The 15654-nt window shown below is 37.8% G+C and overlaps 1 protein-coding gene across 2 annotated transcripts; it reads left to right on the forward strand.

Moving 5' to 3' along the window:
* The first annotated feature begins 1150 nt into the window (after positions 1-1150).
* On the forward strand, positions 1151-14867 carry BIVM (basic, immunoglobulin-like variable motif containing). Of its 2 annotated transcripts, XM_010174087.1 has the most exons (10): positions 1151-1756; positions 3238-3364; positions 4562-4657; positions 4769-4873; positions 6753-6847; positions 8131-8263; positions 10477-10548; positions 11410-11493; positions 12302-12398; positions 13336-14867. In XM_010174087.1, the coding sequence occupies exons 1-10, from the start codon at positions 1267-1269 to the stop codon at positions 13624-13626; spliced, it is 1590 nt and encodes a 529-aa protein (XP_010172389.1). In that variant the 5' UTR covers positions 1151-1266; the 3' UTR covers positions 13627-14867. The 2 variants fall into 2 exon arrangements, with proteins under 2 accessions (XP_010172389.1, XP_010172390.1); XM_010174088.1 differs by lacking the exon at positions 10477-10548 and having other exon boundaries at positions 13336-14865.
* Positions 14868-15654: the final 787 nt, after the last annotated feature.

Consider the following 15654-nt stretch of genomic DNA (forward strand, 5'->3'; position numbering starts at 1 on the left):
TGTAATGGTGCACGCAGAATCACAGCACGGCCTGGGTTTGGCAGGGACCTTAAAGATCTTCTGGTTCCACCCCCTCTGCTGTGAACGGGGTTGACAGCCTCTAGGTCAGGCTGCCCAGGGCCCCATCCAACCTGGCCCTGAATGCCTCCAGGGGGGGGGATCGACAGCTTCTCTGGGCAACCTGTCCCAGTGCCTCACCACCCTCTGGGTGAAAAATTTCCTCCCAATATCCAACTAAATCTCCCCTCTCTTAGTTTAAAACATAGAGCCCTGCTTGCTGTGGTTGCAAGACCCCGCTTCTGGCAGAGGAAGGCTCCTGCGCTGCTGGCTGAGTTCAGTGACCAGAAGTCTGCTCTCAGTGAGGCTCCTGCCGCTTCCTGCCAGCTTTCCTATCTGCAGCGCTTGTGTCTTCGCACTGCAGACGTGCAAACTGCTGAGATGATGGATAACACATACTGTCAATTTGCTTTTTTTAAAAAAAAAAAAAAATCATTAAAAGCAAGCCAGCCTTCTAAATTTGTTTTTGGTAATTCTTAGCTACTATAAACAAAATCTGACACTTTTCTTTCTCACATCTTGAAGAATAGGAGATGCGTGAAAATAAAAGGGAACCCTTACCAGCCGTACCAGGAAACCAGTGAAACAGATGGAGGGTAGTGTTTCCAGTTTACAGTCAACAGACGCAATAGTTACTGTGATTTTCTGTAAGCTTGAACTTTACTTGCAGCAAAAGTATGCAGGATTCTTCAGAATTAAGTGATCTTAAGTTGCTGTCTCTCTGATTTATTAATTTACATAAACTGTTTTGTGCTCCACATATGCAAGGTATTGTGACTATAAAGAAAGAGAAGTGATCAGCCACAACTGTGTAAATGTAGGAAGGTGTTTGGTGTGGGTTTTTTACTCCTGTACTGGTTTACAAGTGTAATTACTCATGATGTCTTCGTCATGGTATCACTGTGGTGTATGCTGTTGGCACCTTACAAATCATCAGAAGTGATGTTTGTAGAATTCTAGAGGCCCTTAGGAAAAGATATGGTGTATGTTGTATCTTGAAGGGCATTTCAGCTTTTATTGGATAGGAGTTGAAAAATAAGCTTTGTTTGGTTTATGTTGTTTGAGACGCCTGTACTAACTTCTCATTTTGTTTCAGGTACCTTGTCATTAGCTTGCAAAGGCAATGGAGGCAATGATGCAAAGTCAGTTGTAATTAAAACGTAAAGAAAATATATTCTTAGCTGTACGATACTTTTTCAGTATCATTCAATGCCTAACATTTCAGAAGATGAAAAGGAGAATGGTTCTGGAAATAATGGAAACACTGAAAACAGACCTGGGAAAGAGCCCCCAGAAGCTTCTCTTCATCATCCCGTGAAGCCATACTGCATATCAGATGCCTCCACTGCATCCTTGGTGTCTAGGGGAGATGGGCATTACCCATGGGGATGTCCTGTGACTCATACACAAGAGAAATTTTATACCATCTGCTCAGACTATGCTTTTTTAAACAGAGTAACATCTATTTGTAAAAGCCCAAGTGCTTCAGTTAGTGCCTGTCTGTCAGGCAGTGCTGCCTTAAATGTTGGAAATAACACGCCTGGCTTACTTGGCATTCAAACTGGTGCTTCAGAGATCATCTACGGGGAGGATGCTAACTTGGAAAGCTTGTCTGGCGATCTGGGAAAGCTCCCGCTGGCGTGGGAAATCGACAAATCAGAGTTCAATGGTGTGACCACAAATCTGAAGAACAAAGCAGGTGAGGTGGTGAAGATTTGATGTTGTGATAGGAAGAGGCTTAATGTTTACAAATGGTTTGTGGAGGGGGGGCTGGTCAGCACAGGTATCTCTTGAGGAAGCGCTGCAGAAGAGCCTGGACATCATTTCAAACAACTTGCTCATCCAGAAAGGAGAGAGTGAGATAGGAAGAGTGAAAGTCACGTGTAGCTGCTTGGAGAAGTGGCTCTAAAACAAGGCTGGCTTTTGCTTAACTGTGTGGGGGGTGGGTTTGGATATTGTTTGGGGTGGCTGCTGGTTTGTGGGGTTTTTTTCTTAGGTTTTTGGGGTGTTTTTTTATATTTCCTTTTAGTAGGACCTAGTGCATGGTGCTGTGATTACTTTTACCTCTTAAGTACAGGTTTGTTACTTGCAGAATTGTTTCATGGTACTTCAGAGGTGTATTTTGAAATTAAAGATGTGGTTTGTTTTTGACAAGAGGTAAACTAAATCATTACCTTTACCTAGGAAAGCAGTTGGTTTCTGTAAGAGAATTGTATTTATTTTTATTTGCTATTATCTATACAGTGTTAGAGAGCCCATTTCTTTAAAACTGGCTTCTTTGCTGCCTCCTATGTTCTTTATCTGCACAGACTGCAACTGTGAATCAAGCACTTGCATACACACGTGGTTTTCTTTGTCCTATAATCCCTCTGTTTATCTACAGCTGGCTGTAGATTTTTTTCCTTAATGTCCTGGCTAGATAGTCATGCTCCTGTTTGTGTATTAGTGTGAAACCAGTTTAGCAAAACTTAAATGTGATTAGCAAATTGTCATTGCCTTTTCATATGTACCTGTAGTGTCTTTAAAAAGAAAAAATAAATTATAATATCTTACAGGTTGGTAAGCTTTGCTAAAATATAAGTAATATATTTTATTTGGATATGATGGCTTCAAAATGGGACAGAAATATTCCTGCTCTAGCACATGGCCCAACTCTTTCAGTTTTCCACTGTCTCAGTGTCTTACAAAAAGGAAAAGACCTTAAGGGTATATTATGCTCACTGGATTTGCATGTAGGTTTTTGTCAGAAAGTGTCGCTGGTTACAGAGCTGGGCTGTGAAAAACAAGTATTTCATTTTATTTCTCTGTGCATTTAATGTTAGGAGATGGGAAGTCCATGTTGGTCTGCGAGTCTATTTCTGGGATGGCCGATTTAACGTATTAGAATAATCAGATTGACTGATCTCTCTAAACAGTTGGGCAGGTCATCATTAATTCTGTTCAGAAAAACACAATGTTGTTCTGTTGTTTACGGTGCTAATGGCAGCTTTACAAACCTGTTGACATTTCTGATTATGCATAGTTTGAGTTTTTTCTTTCAGTTAAAGTTTAGTCCCAGTTTGCACTTACTGACACAACCAGCGTCTCTGTTTGAGGTGCATGCTGTTACTAAAAATACTTAAGAAGAAAGATATGAAAGGTGAAGTAGGCATTCATGTGTTTTTGAAATCTGTTTTGCAGGTAACATGAAGAAACAAGTGACAAAGAAAAAATCCCTAGACAAAAAAAGCAAACAATGCAGGGAGTGTCCTCAGCGTTCTGCTCTTGAAGATGTGAAGGAGAGGAAAGTGTTGGACCTCCGGAGATGGTAGTATTTATGAATTGTGTTTAAGATTATCCCCACACAGTCTGTTAGGAAACACTGTTGCTGGTTATTTGATTTCAAACTTAATGTCTTCATACTTTTTTTTTTTTTTAATTAGAAATGGGATATGTTAAGCATATGTAAACTAAATATCATACTTTCAACAAGAAGAATGAGAGCTTTCCTACCATCTTTTGAAATTCTAAAAACATTTTTCTAGTTAAACATTTTTCTTTCAATAAGGAAAAAAATTATGCGGGGATTCATTGTTTAAAAAAAACCAAAAAACAACCAAGTTCCATGGCATGATCAGGCGAAAAGTAACCTGAAACGTGTGACTGATCTGTCTTACTCTTGATTTTTCTTTTGACTGTGAAATACTTAGTCAGATTCTGTCAGTTCTATACAACCTATGTCATGTGAATATTGTTCACTAAATTAACTTAGTTTAATGAATCTGCCTGGTTCTTACTATATGTCTATGGCATCAGAAAGCTAGAATTAGCCTAGGGACTCTGTGTCCTGGAATTACATTCATTAGTAAATTGGTAGAGATGCAGCCTTCTACAAGTTCATGTGTTAGAAGAGACTGGATCAAACTGGGGAGGGACTTTTCATAAGGGCAACTAATGACAAAACAAGGGGAAATGGGTTTAAACTGAAAGAGGGGAGGTTTAGATTAGATATTAGGAAGAAGTTCTTCACTGTGAGGGTGGTGAGACACTGGCACAGGTTGCCCAGAGAAGCTGTGGATGCCCCTCCCTGGAAGTGTTTAAGGCCAGGTTGGATGAGGCTTTGAGCAACCTGGTCTAGTGGAAGGTGTCCCTGCTGCTGGCAGGGGGGTTGGAACTAGATGATCTTTAAGGTCCCTTCCAAATCCAAACCATTCTATGATTCTATTAGTACAGAACCGTTTCTTCCTACTGGATCATTTGTACAGAGCTCCCATGGGGCTGTTAGAAATTTGACTGATTTGTATGAAACAGGGCAGTAGTATCTGACAAACTTTAAGAAATTGGTTAACGTATTTGCTCCATTTGTTAAAAAAACAAACAAACTTTTTTTTTAATACAGGTGACAGAAAAACATTTATTACAACATGGCACTTCTATGGCATGGCACACAGAAAAGTAGTTCAGGTTGCTCCTGTGACTAAATCAAGAATGCCGACTAATGTGCTTGTGTGTTTGTTCATGTTAGGTATTGTGTTAGCCGACCTCAATACAAGACTTCCTGTGGAATTTCATCCTTGGTGTCTTGCTGGAATTTCTTATATAGTACACTGGGAGCTGGAAGGTAAATCACACACACATAGACCGCTTTGCCCCTAGAGAGTCTAAAATATGTTGCTAATTACTTTATTAACCTATGCTTTTTTTCTGGTTTTTGTTTTGTCTCCTTTTTCAGTTTACCACCTATTACTCAAGAAGAAGCTTTGCATATACTGGGCTTTCAGCCCCCATTTGAGGAGATTAGGTTTGGTCCCTTTACTGGAAATACAACTTTAATGAGGTATGTTTGGTCCTTTTTATGCAGCTAAATGGTTAATGTACACAAGCATAAAACTAAGAGACAGTGCCTTTTAAAATACAGTGGTAGTTCATCTATTAAAAAAAAAAAAGTGGCAAACACAAGTTAGTCCTCTTAAGCTTTAGAATAACAAAGCAGACCTGCCTGCTCTGATGGTGCCCAAATAAATTTTCAGAGTTTTTTGCACTAGCCATTTTGTAGAGTGTGATGTTGCTACACAGATCAAGTGAACATGAAATTCTGTATGATTTCTGGTTCAGTTTGTTTAATAGTTGTGTAACATTCTAATGAATCTAGTCTCCTGGTTAAGAAATTTTTTCTTTACCCTCATTTTCCTGTTTTTGAAAATGCATGTTAAATGCTTGTTAATGTCACTGCAACACCCTGAAAAAGCAATTGATATACTAGTAGCTTTACGTAAAAATAATTTGAGAATTGAAAATTAGATAGTGAGTGCTGCACCTTTGCTGCAATGAGGCTGTTGTGGAGGAGCAAGGGAAAAAAAGGAAAGATGGGCTGGAGTTACAAAACACTTGTACTTTCAAATTCTGGTTCACTTCTGCTCTGCTGTTTCCTGATCTTGATGAATTTGGTCTAAAAATCTTTGGGTTTTTTTTTTTGTTTATTTGTTTTATTAAACTCATGAGGAATTTTAGGATTAAAGAGGGCCAGGAGTGTATTGTACGTGAGGATTGAACATCTTAATGGGGCTTAGATATGTCACCCTTCTGTGAGATTTAAAAATTCTGAGGTGTTCTTGCTTGTTTTGTGAGTTGCATTTGATCTAGTTAGCACTTTTTGAAGGCAATATGTAGAGTTTGGCACAGAATGTAGGTGTTGGATTTGAAAATGTGGCAGCAGCCTGTTCTTCATTGGTAGCATACTGGCTAGATCACTGAAGAATGTAATGCAAACTTCCTTCTGTGCCTTAGGAGACTAGGATCCAGATTTTGCATTTCTTTGGTAATATGTCAGGGTATAGCAGTGCTTACAGACCAAGCTGATAAAATGTTCTGTCTCTTTATGTCAACATTCTATACAGACAAAAGTTAAACTTGTAATTCTTCTTCCTTTTCCCCTGTGAGCGTGCTATGCGCTGCAGAAAAGTTAACTTTTTTTTTTCTCTATAAAGTTAACCTTATTGGGGTTTTTTTTCTGTCTGGTCAAATAATTTTAAGTACTTGGCAGACTGGAAAACAGGAGAGCTGAGTGCCAATGCCATCACCCAACATAGCTTTATGATAGAGGTATTCTCTTCAGAGGTGTGCATTTTCTTCTAATGTGGAAAAGTGAATATCTGAGACAAAATCTTCTTTGCAGACCTGTCCTCACTTACTGATGCTGTGAGGAGTTGCAGTACAGGACTCTGGTAACACTTGGGCATTGTGAGGCTTATGTGACAGAAGTCCAATGTGATATGCAGAAAGTCTCACTTGAAGGTCCTTCTTTCTGATGTCTTAGAAGATTCCCTTCATGTAGCTTACATATCATGGTTGAAGCTTGGCACTTCAGAATTTATTTGTCCTTCTAAAGGCTGAGTAACTGACAGTTAGAGGTGACTGGACTGAATGCAATAGGACCAACAGTTAAAATCCAACCTTTTGGTTATTATGGGTCTGTGTTGGGTCTGAAAAAGCAAAATGAAGGAAAAGGCTTTACGTGTTTATGTCTCTAGGATATGTCAAGTTTTGTTTGTATTAGGGTACCATGGTCATCCACAATCTATATGCTAGTGTGGTAGGCACTTAGTACCAGACCAAGACTTTTATTACTAAACTCTCAAGCAGAGGAAAAGTGAGAGGAAAGACAATTGCATTTAATAACTCTTGAGTTACTACAATCTCTAAGCTTATTGTTTCAGGTGGTTTAGGCAAATAAATGATCACTTCCATATCAAGGGATGCTCATATGTTCTGTATAAACCTCATGGGAAGAACAAGACAGCTGGAGAAACTGGTACGTAGCTAATCCCGAAGCATTCATCGTACAGTGTATAAACTGAAAAACCCTGCAGTGTGTTGCATTTGACAGGACAAATTCAGTAAGTAGTACTTCCAGTTTGAGATAAGCCATCAAATAGTTCCAATTTGCCTGATTTTTCTGGTTTTACTTTTTCTCTCACTTTGCAAAAACTTTCACTTGTACTTTTATTTTGATAAAACATGTTCTGTGCTCTGTGTTCTGCTATCACAGAACTAGAATTTTGAGATACCCAGGCAGACACAGCACTTCCAGTTCTGTGTTGGTGTCCTGGAAGATGTGTTTGCTGTAATACACTGCGGGGAGCAACACATTTTTATTTCAGCATTTTAGAAATCTATGTTTTATAAAAATTTAGAGTGTAAAGCACAAAAGTATTAACATCTTTAATAAATGTTTTATACTTTAAAAAAAATGCAATTTTAAAGTTAGTGAACTCATCCGTTCTGCCTGACTTTTGCTAACATCTGTCTCTAAAAAGTGATTATTCTCAATTAGCTTATGAAGCTGCATTTTTTATGTCTACTTTTAAGTGTGCTACCTAAAGAAAAATTATATTTTGATACACAGTTCGTTAGCTTTTGGTATACTCTGGGTAATTATCTTCTAACTGGAAGGTTCTTTAAAAGGATAAAACCATGTTGAAAAGCTTTGGGGGAGATTATTAAAGTGGAAATAATTCTTTTGTTCTTGATGCCCCATTTGAGAATTCTGGTACGTTTCAGTGCCTTTCCTAGTCTCTTCCTGAAACTGAGCACTGCAGTCACATTAGAACGTGCTGTATGCCCAAATGTGGAGTGTCTTCCTGAGACTAGGAAGCTCCAAGAAGCTCATGATACCAAAATGTTTGAAAGCTTTCAGGAGTTTCCGTAGTATCTTTGAGGTGCTTCGTCTGACACGGGGCAGCAGGACTGCATTGTGTTGCAGTGTGTATTTCCTGGGTTAAGAGATACTTTTGGCTCTTTTTTTTTTCAGGAAAAATACTTTTTAATACTACTCTGATCTAAATACAGTGCATACCTTGTATTGCATTTCCCTAGTACAGACTGTGTGGCAGATGTTATTTTTTTTTTGGTACCAGGCAGGAAATTAAATACTAAATTTGAAATCGAAACTGTTGTTTTGTTCATTCCTCTTGGGTCATGTCCTGTAATTTAAAAAGCAGTGTAACTATTTTATGTTATCAAATAGGACTTTTTTGCTGAATATGTTATGCAGGATCCAAAGCACCTGATCTTTAACCTGATCTTTCTTTGTAGCTGCAGGGGCCCTGGCAAAGCTGACGCGTGGACTGAAAGATGAATCAATGGCCTACATCTACCATTGCCAAAACCATTATTTTTGCCCAATCGGATTTGAAGCAACCCCAGTAAAAGCTAGTAAAGCCTACAGGTAAGATTCTGTGTTTGCTTATTTTAGTGCAGGAAACGTACAGAAAAACTTATTGTAATACCCATTTTTCTCTCTAAATAACATTTCAGTGTATGTTGTAAAAGTATGTGTCTGAACTAGCAAAACACTACTGTGTGATTTGAAAGGTTTGACTTAAAATTCGACACAACTAAGCAGACTAGATTGAGAAAACTTACATAGAAAACTATGAATGGTAATACAAAATTGTTTAAAGACATTTTAACCAGGTATAGAGAGGGTAGTTATTTACTTGAAGGACAAGTGAAGGTAACTAGTTTGAAAAATAAAATAATGGGCTGAAAAAAGCCAGATTTTTTTTAAGGAAAAATAATAAAAAGCCAATTAATTATGGGGGGAGTCTGTTTCCAGAGAACTTGAGGGGGAGCAAAAGAAGTAAGTGTGTGTGTTGGAATTTTTCTTTATAAATCAGAAGCAAAAAGCCTACAGTGATACTATTCCATTATGAAGTGGTTGTAATAAAATCTGCACTTACAGAAACCAGTGTTTGTGTACGGTGAGAGCAGGGGATACGCAGGTATTGCAAGATGGTGGTTATGTACTTTTTAGCAGTGTTCACTAATAATGATAATAAACTGCAACTACTGGACTGTAAGGCTTAGAAAAGTAAAGCTCTCTTGGATAATTTGTTACCAAGAATTGGTGGGATTGGGGGAAGAGAAGCTAGGAGGGATCTCTGGACTATCACAGCTATGTCTGACTTCTTTAAACAATGCTTGGAATGCTGGAGCACTTCTCAAAGACCAGGAGAAACTTAATATGCCAGTCGCTTTAGAATAAAAATACAATTACCTGAATAATTTCATATTTGTCAGGGTGTCATTACTCTGGAGAAAATAGTGGAATAGTTGATATGGATTTCAATTAAATACAGGTTTTAAAAGAGGATAATAGCATTGATATTCATACTGAGTACAGGGAAAGGCTTGCATTAAAACCACAAATTTTAAGTTTGAAAAATACCATAACCTTGAGGGAATTTATCTTAGCTTTTGTAAGGCATATAACTTACTGGTGTATCATATGCTAAGAGTAATTTGGTTTACCTCATTCACAGAATCACATTAAATTAAATGTTCTTTCCTCTCAAAGTAGTTGCAAACACAGTACATATTGGCGTTTTCTGTTGGATTTTCTCAAGGATCAACTGTTGGTCAGTATTTATTGAGCACAGGAAGACAATTCCTGACAAAATTAGTAGACACCAATAGTGGGAAATGCTAAAGAATGAAAAGATGGGTCACTGGTATAAGGTGAGCCTCAGTCTTGCACTTTGCTTCCCAAGCAGTCTACCTTTGGCTGAGCTGAAGATGTAGAGTCAAGGAATGGAGAATGCTAGCTCTACTTTCAGTGTTCAAAATGGTAATTGTTTGGACGTGATAAAGCATAATAATCTGAATCTTAATTGATTCTCAGTGTCAGTCTGACAGTAGGGTTAGTGAAAGCTTTTGGTATATTAACAAAAGAATACAGAAGTTTTTTATTATGATTGCATTCACTGACATGCCAAATAAGTGAGAGGAGTGTGGAAAATATGCCCCAAACAGAAGTCCAACACATCGGTCTGCTTAAGTTTGCCAAAAGTTTAAGGGGTTGCTTATTTGATCAGTTACTAAGGATCTGCACTGGAAGAGCAAACTAGAAAAATTGTTTGCTAGATCACAAAGGCAGTTTGAGAAATAATGTGGTCCCGTGTGTGGAAACTTAGCATGCCTTATATCTGGTTTGAATTTATATTTTTTAGTAATGAGCGAGAACAACAATTTCAGTATTTTACCCATGGTTGAAATGGATTCCCAGTTATTAGTGATGTTATTTTTAAGTCAATATTAGATTTTATTTCTAACAACAGATCTCTTCTAACAATGTAACATGAAGTAATGAGTTCAAGGAGCTTTTATAGCCTTATTTTAGGCTGGAGGTCAGACCGGAAGAGCATCCTGTTCTCTTCATTCTCTTCATATCTTCTAATAGTTTATTCCAGAAGCACTATCAATAGATTCTGCAGCAGTTCTTGTTTACCTGTTTTTGCATTCTAGTTACAAAGGAAACCTTTTCTTTAAAAATCAAGCTAAGGAACATTTTAAGTTCCAAAAGAAATGGGTAGATAGGTTGCTAGGCTGAGCTTAGGAGACAGTTCTTAGGTCACCGACAGACTTCCTGTATGATCTTAGGTTGCTGGATTTGGACTCGGGAGACCTGGGTTCAGTTCCCAGTTCAACCACAGACTTCCAGTGTGACTTTAGGTAAGTCAATTAATCTATCCTATGTCTTGCTTTTCCATCTGTACAATGATGGCATACATTGTTATTTTACAGGGAATTTTTTATAAGTAAACAAATTATTGCAAACAGTAAGGTCATATGCTGTCTAATTCCCTAGGCAGAAAAATCTCAGGTTTTGTCACAGTTGAAACTGAAGTGGTTTTTCCTGGGATAATTAGACACAGGAAGTCACAGAACAACCCTCTGTATCTCAGCAGTCTGCCCTGATGTCTGTCACAAATTTCCCCTGACAAGGTTTCTGCAGGCTTTGAGTTTCTTGGAAGTTGCTCACAAACTTGAACTAGTATCAGTTGAGGGTTTTGGTTTTTAGTATGTGGTACTGGATGCTTAGGAGGGAGAAGTAGAAGTTACCAGTTGTTTTTGTACAGGCTACTCTACAGCTGTTAGTAACAAGCGTCAGCTGGCGTATAGTTTAAAAAGTGCCAAGGGGGTCTTTGGTGACTCTCTTAGGCATCATAGATAGGGAGGAAGACGTTTGTTCCACCTTTGTGTGGCTTTCCACAACTCTTATTCCCATTGTTACGTATATATTTGTGTTTGAATCTTACACTAGACTGCCTTTCATCCAAGTAACATTATTTTTTATGAAAATGTGTCTTTTTACCAAATAATAAGCAATTGCTTCCGGGTATTGTGAAACAAAAAGTTTCTCTGTATGCAATGGGAAACACTATTTATAACACAGGAGCTGGTTTTTAGTTTGGCTGAATAAACAATTTTAAATGTTAAGAAATCCTAAAAGGAACAATAGAATCTGAATCTCTCTTTTTCTTTTTAGTATGCACAATAAAACTTACTAGGATTGTATCTTCTATTGAACAGAGCTCGTGTCTTGCAGCAAGAAGTAGAATATTGGATCTTAATTGGAGAGCCAAGCAGAAAACATCCAACAATACACTGTAAAAGGTATGTTACTTGGTGAGAATATAAAATAATGTTTTATTTCAAAACAATTTGTGTTTCTCTACTAAGGGTCACTAAGTGACTTTTTAGTTCTTTTGAATGAATATACTATAGTTCTAACAGAAACAGGCAATGTAGTGGGGAAGGTAGGAGGGCAAAGACTGGGTAGAAATGGATTTTCTGAACTTGGAGGGTGGTGCTAGAGACAAGTAGCTAATTAGACACTGACAGAAATGAAAAGGTGATGTGTAGGCTTAAAGAGGTCTAGAATATGGGAGTATTTGTTTCAGTTGGGCTAGAAGGAGCTATGAAACTGAAAAGCTGAGTGAACGGGGAATGATTTAATTGATCATTTATTACACGGGAATTAAATGTAATGGAGGAGTGAGTTATGGTGAGAGCTGTCTGGTAAAAACAGATGTAGAGGGTGAAAAAAAGAAACAAGGGTTTGAACAAAAAAACATAAAAGGGTAAAAGAGGGTTAAATAAAGTAAAAGCTAGTGTTTCTCCTCGCCTGAACAAGCACTTTGCTTCATAGTAAGCAACACAACTAATGACTCATGGTGCTCTTAGTCATTTTGGAAGGTGTTTTCTAAGAGCAGGAATAATCACTGAGAATGCTTTGATTAAAAGTGACGCTTTTATATCTCACTTGATGTCACTAATACCGAGCCTTTTATTTCTTTATACCTTTGTTTATCTTTAAATCACTGGTACGACTATTTAAAGCTGTGGATTTGTGTTTGTGTGTGTACATGAGTCTTAGTGGTTTCATAAATATCTGCTGAGTAGTAATAATCTTATTCTGTAGGTGGGCAGATATTGTCACTGACCTAAACACCCAAAATCCAGAATATCTAGATATTCGACACCTAGAGAGAGGATTGCAGCATCGAAAAACAAAGAAGGTAAGGTAAACTCACTAAGATGGGAGGAAATTCATGGTAGATTTTTTGCAGACTTATTCATACTTCAGCAGCGTAACATAACTGCACTAAAATATTTTTATTTTATGAAGTGTTGCTGAAGACAAAAGTCAAATGTGGGTACTTACACACCAGAGTAATTTATATTTCCTTGTAGGACAAGATGCAATAGGGCAGTAACCTGACATATGCTAGGATGAACCAGGATATCTGCATATACAATATATTTGATCACAATGTGTAACCTTGCTGGCTTAAAATGTAGCTGCACCAAGTATAGAAATACTCTACAGACAAATTGCAGACAGATCCCTTTGGTGCATGACCTTCTAGCTACATGTAAGCAGGAAAGAAAGTACAATCCAGTAGGATCAAACATAAAAGAATGCATGTGTGTCTCTTGTGCGGACTTATTGTTGATACGTATAACTTGCTTTCCTATAATAGGGCTGTATCCTGTGGGTGGGGGCTGTATTTTTGATTTGGAGATTGAAAGTCTATGAGAAATAATAGGCTGAAGAGATGATTTCAAATGTGGAGACCCTATGGAAGAGTGTGCCTGCAAGATGAGAAGGGACCAGAACAAATAATTTGTGTTAAAGCAGTTGGAGAGTAAAAAAGACCAGTGGGAGATAAGTTATACTAGCCCATGAAGGGTAAAAAGGATAACTTAAAAAGATGAGAAAGAAGGCAGTAATTGAATCTGGGAAGCAACCAAAATTGATTGAGCAGAATTGTTTGTTTGTGTATGTGGTTTTGTGGGGTTTGTTTTTTTTGTGGGTTTTTTTGTGTAGTGGTGTCTTTTTTTTTTTCCCTTTTAAAGAATTCTGTTACCTGCCAAGATGTTACTTTGAAATATCTGTGTATGTTAGAAATGTGCCTGTGTGCATTTAACAAAGAACCTTTTTACTTTGATTAGGTTGGAGGAAATCTTCATTGCATCATTGCCTTTCAGAGACTTAACTGGCAAAGATTTGGTCCTTGGAATTTTCCATTTGGAAACGTTAGACAGGATAAGCAATCCCAAACACAAGGACAAGGAATTTCCAAATCTGAGAGTGAAGACAATATCTCTAAGAAACAACATGGACGACTGGGTCGATCTTTTAGTGCTGGCTTTCATCAAGAATCTACATGGAAGAAATCAAATCTTCGTGAGAGGAGGAACAGTGGGTATCAGAGTTATAATGATTATGATGGAAATGATTAAAATTAACTTTAGATAATAGAGTTGATATATTAAAGTTAGTTTTAATCAAGACATACTAGGGATCTATTAGTCCTCGAATACACACGAATAGAAATTATGGTATAAGATACAGCTTCATAATTATTAAATAAATTTGATTATATGGCTGCAATGGATGAGATCTGATGTATAAACTGACAGATAAGCACAGATTATTGTACTTTTGCAATCAAGTAAATATGACAGCAAAATCAATCATTTCTTTTGAAGTAATTGTACAATGTCCTGATCTGTGAAAACAAAAGAGCAAATTGAAATTAGTCAATGTAATAAACAGACTTCATTGAAAATACTTAGTATTCAAAAGCATGAAAAATTATGATATGGTTTTATAAAAAGGGTTATTCTGCAAATGAAGTAAGGGTAAAAGTAAACAATGCCTTCCTTTTTGACACTCCTTTTTATTAAAGCTGCCCATGTCCAGTGACAAGGAAAAACTTCACATAGGTTAGAAAACCTTGTCAGATTTACAAAGGGAATGTACATTCTCCATTTAGGTCCCAGTAGATTTCTGTCAGTCAGATAATCATACTTTGTCAAGCAGGTCTGAGTTTCTTTTCCCTTAGCTGGATGCCTATTTTAGACTGAGAGGAATTGCCTGTGGCAGGGCAGGTTTGAGGACGGACCTTCTTTATTGTTTTGGCTCTGTGGGTCCAGCAGCTGAATTTTTATCCTGGAGCCTCTTGATGAGAGCACAGACTCGCTTAACACAAGCCTGTGAAATTCAGCATTAAAAAGCTGCATTTACCATTAGCCAAATGAGCTAGCTGAACACTGTGTTCTGTTGGCAGGTCTTTTCTTTGTTCAGTCTTAAAACCTTTTGTCATTTTTCTGCTGCTCTTTTCCTGTTGTATGAAGGGGATGCAAGTGCCGAAAACTGCTGGCAGCCCTGATGATATACCTCTTGGCCAGCAAACAGTTGAAGCGTTTTCAGGTGTCCATGTGCAATCTCTCTTACTTCTTCCCCTTCTGCCCCCTAAGTTGAAACGTATCCAGTTGTTTGCCTCAACACATCTCGACAGTTGTAATTTTCTGTGTACAAATGTTCATACCTGGCCAAGGATTAATTTTTTGACATAAATTCCATGACATAAAAAGGTTTGTCATGGAATGCAGGGGTTTTGTAGGTTGCTGCTTTTGTTAACCAAAAAAATGGGAGACTTTTAGACTTTTGTTCGTTCAATAAAATTTGTTTTCTATTTTGTTGTTTGCTTTTCATTTGTCTTGGCAATGGTGACCCTACGTTTAGTGAAAGTTTTCAGGAAGGTAGATAAGCAGAGGGTCGGAATTGCAACCCCTGCTTATGAAAGTAGCCCTGGAGTAGGATCTCTCAGCTCATAAGCCTGTGCAGCCACTGTGACTGAATTTCTCATATTTTAATTTCCCAAAGTCTGCAGGCCGGTAACTGAACAAAACCTGTGCGTTTTGAAAATTTATTTTCCAGATTAATTATTTTCAGACTATTTTTTTGCAAGCTGAATTTGGGCTGAGGACTCAAACCTCTTTAGAATACTTGAGCTGTGTTCTTTAGGGTACTTCAGGCTTAGACAAGTTATATAAACACATCTTTTAAGTTTTACTTAATTGTAAGTTACACTGAGGAAGAGTCTCCTGCCAGCCACCTGCTGCGATTCTTACCTAGGTGTGTTCTGAGGGAGTTTCTGTTTTAACAGTGACTTTATTTTGCTCTTGGGTTGGAGACTGTCACGGTTAATGATAAAGTACGGAGTGTATTTGATTCTTCCAGCGTTAGCAGAAGGAAGATGTGAGTCCTCAGGCACCTGCTCAATTTCCCAAGGGAGGTGGGTGCAGTGAGGGGCACCGGGGATGTGGTGGGAGCGGGGCGAGAGGAGCACGGGCTGCAGGGAAAATCATGTTTTGGGGGAAAAAAAAATACTACAATTTAAAAAAAAAAACTACAATTTTTTATTTTTTTTTTTCTAATTTATATTTTTTGCGACGTGGCGGCCGTTACTCCCCTCCGCTTTG

The sequence above is a fragment of the Antrostomus carolinensis genome, unplaced genomic scaffold, assembly GCF_000700745.2.
Source record: "Antrostomus carolinensis isolate BGI_N321 unplaced genomic scaffold, ASM70074v2 scaffold26488, whole genome shotgun sequence".
In the NCBI taxonomy this organism is placed as follows: domain Eukaryota; kingdom Metazoa; phylum Chordata; class Aves; order Caprimulgiformes; family Caprimulgidae; genus Antrostomus; species Antrostomus carolinensis.

Coding starts and splice junctions, on each gene's coding strand:
- BIVM (XM_010174087.1), top strand. CDS start 1,267: ATGCCTAACATTTCAGAAGATGAAAAGGAGAATGGTTCTGGAAATAAT. Junction 8,264..10,476: donor AAAGCTAGTAAAGCCTACAG/GTAAGATTCTGT, acceptor GTATGATCTTAG/GTTGCTGGATTTGGACTCGG. Junction 12,399..13,335: donor AGCATCGAAAAACAAAGAAG/GTAAGGTAAACT, acceptor TACTTTGATTAG/GTTGGAGGAAATCTTCATTG.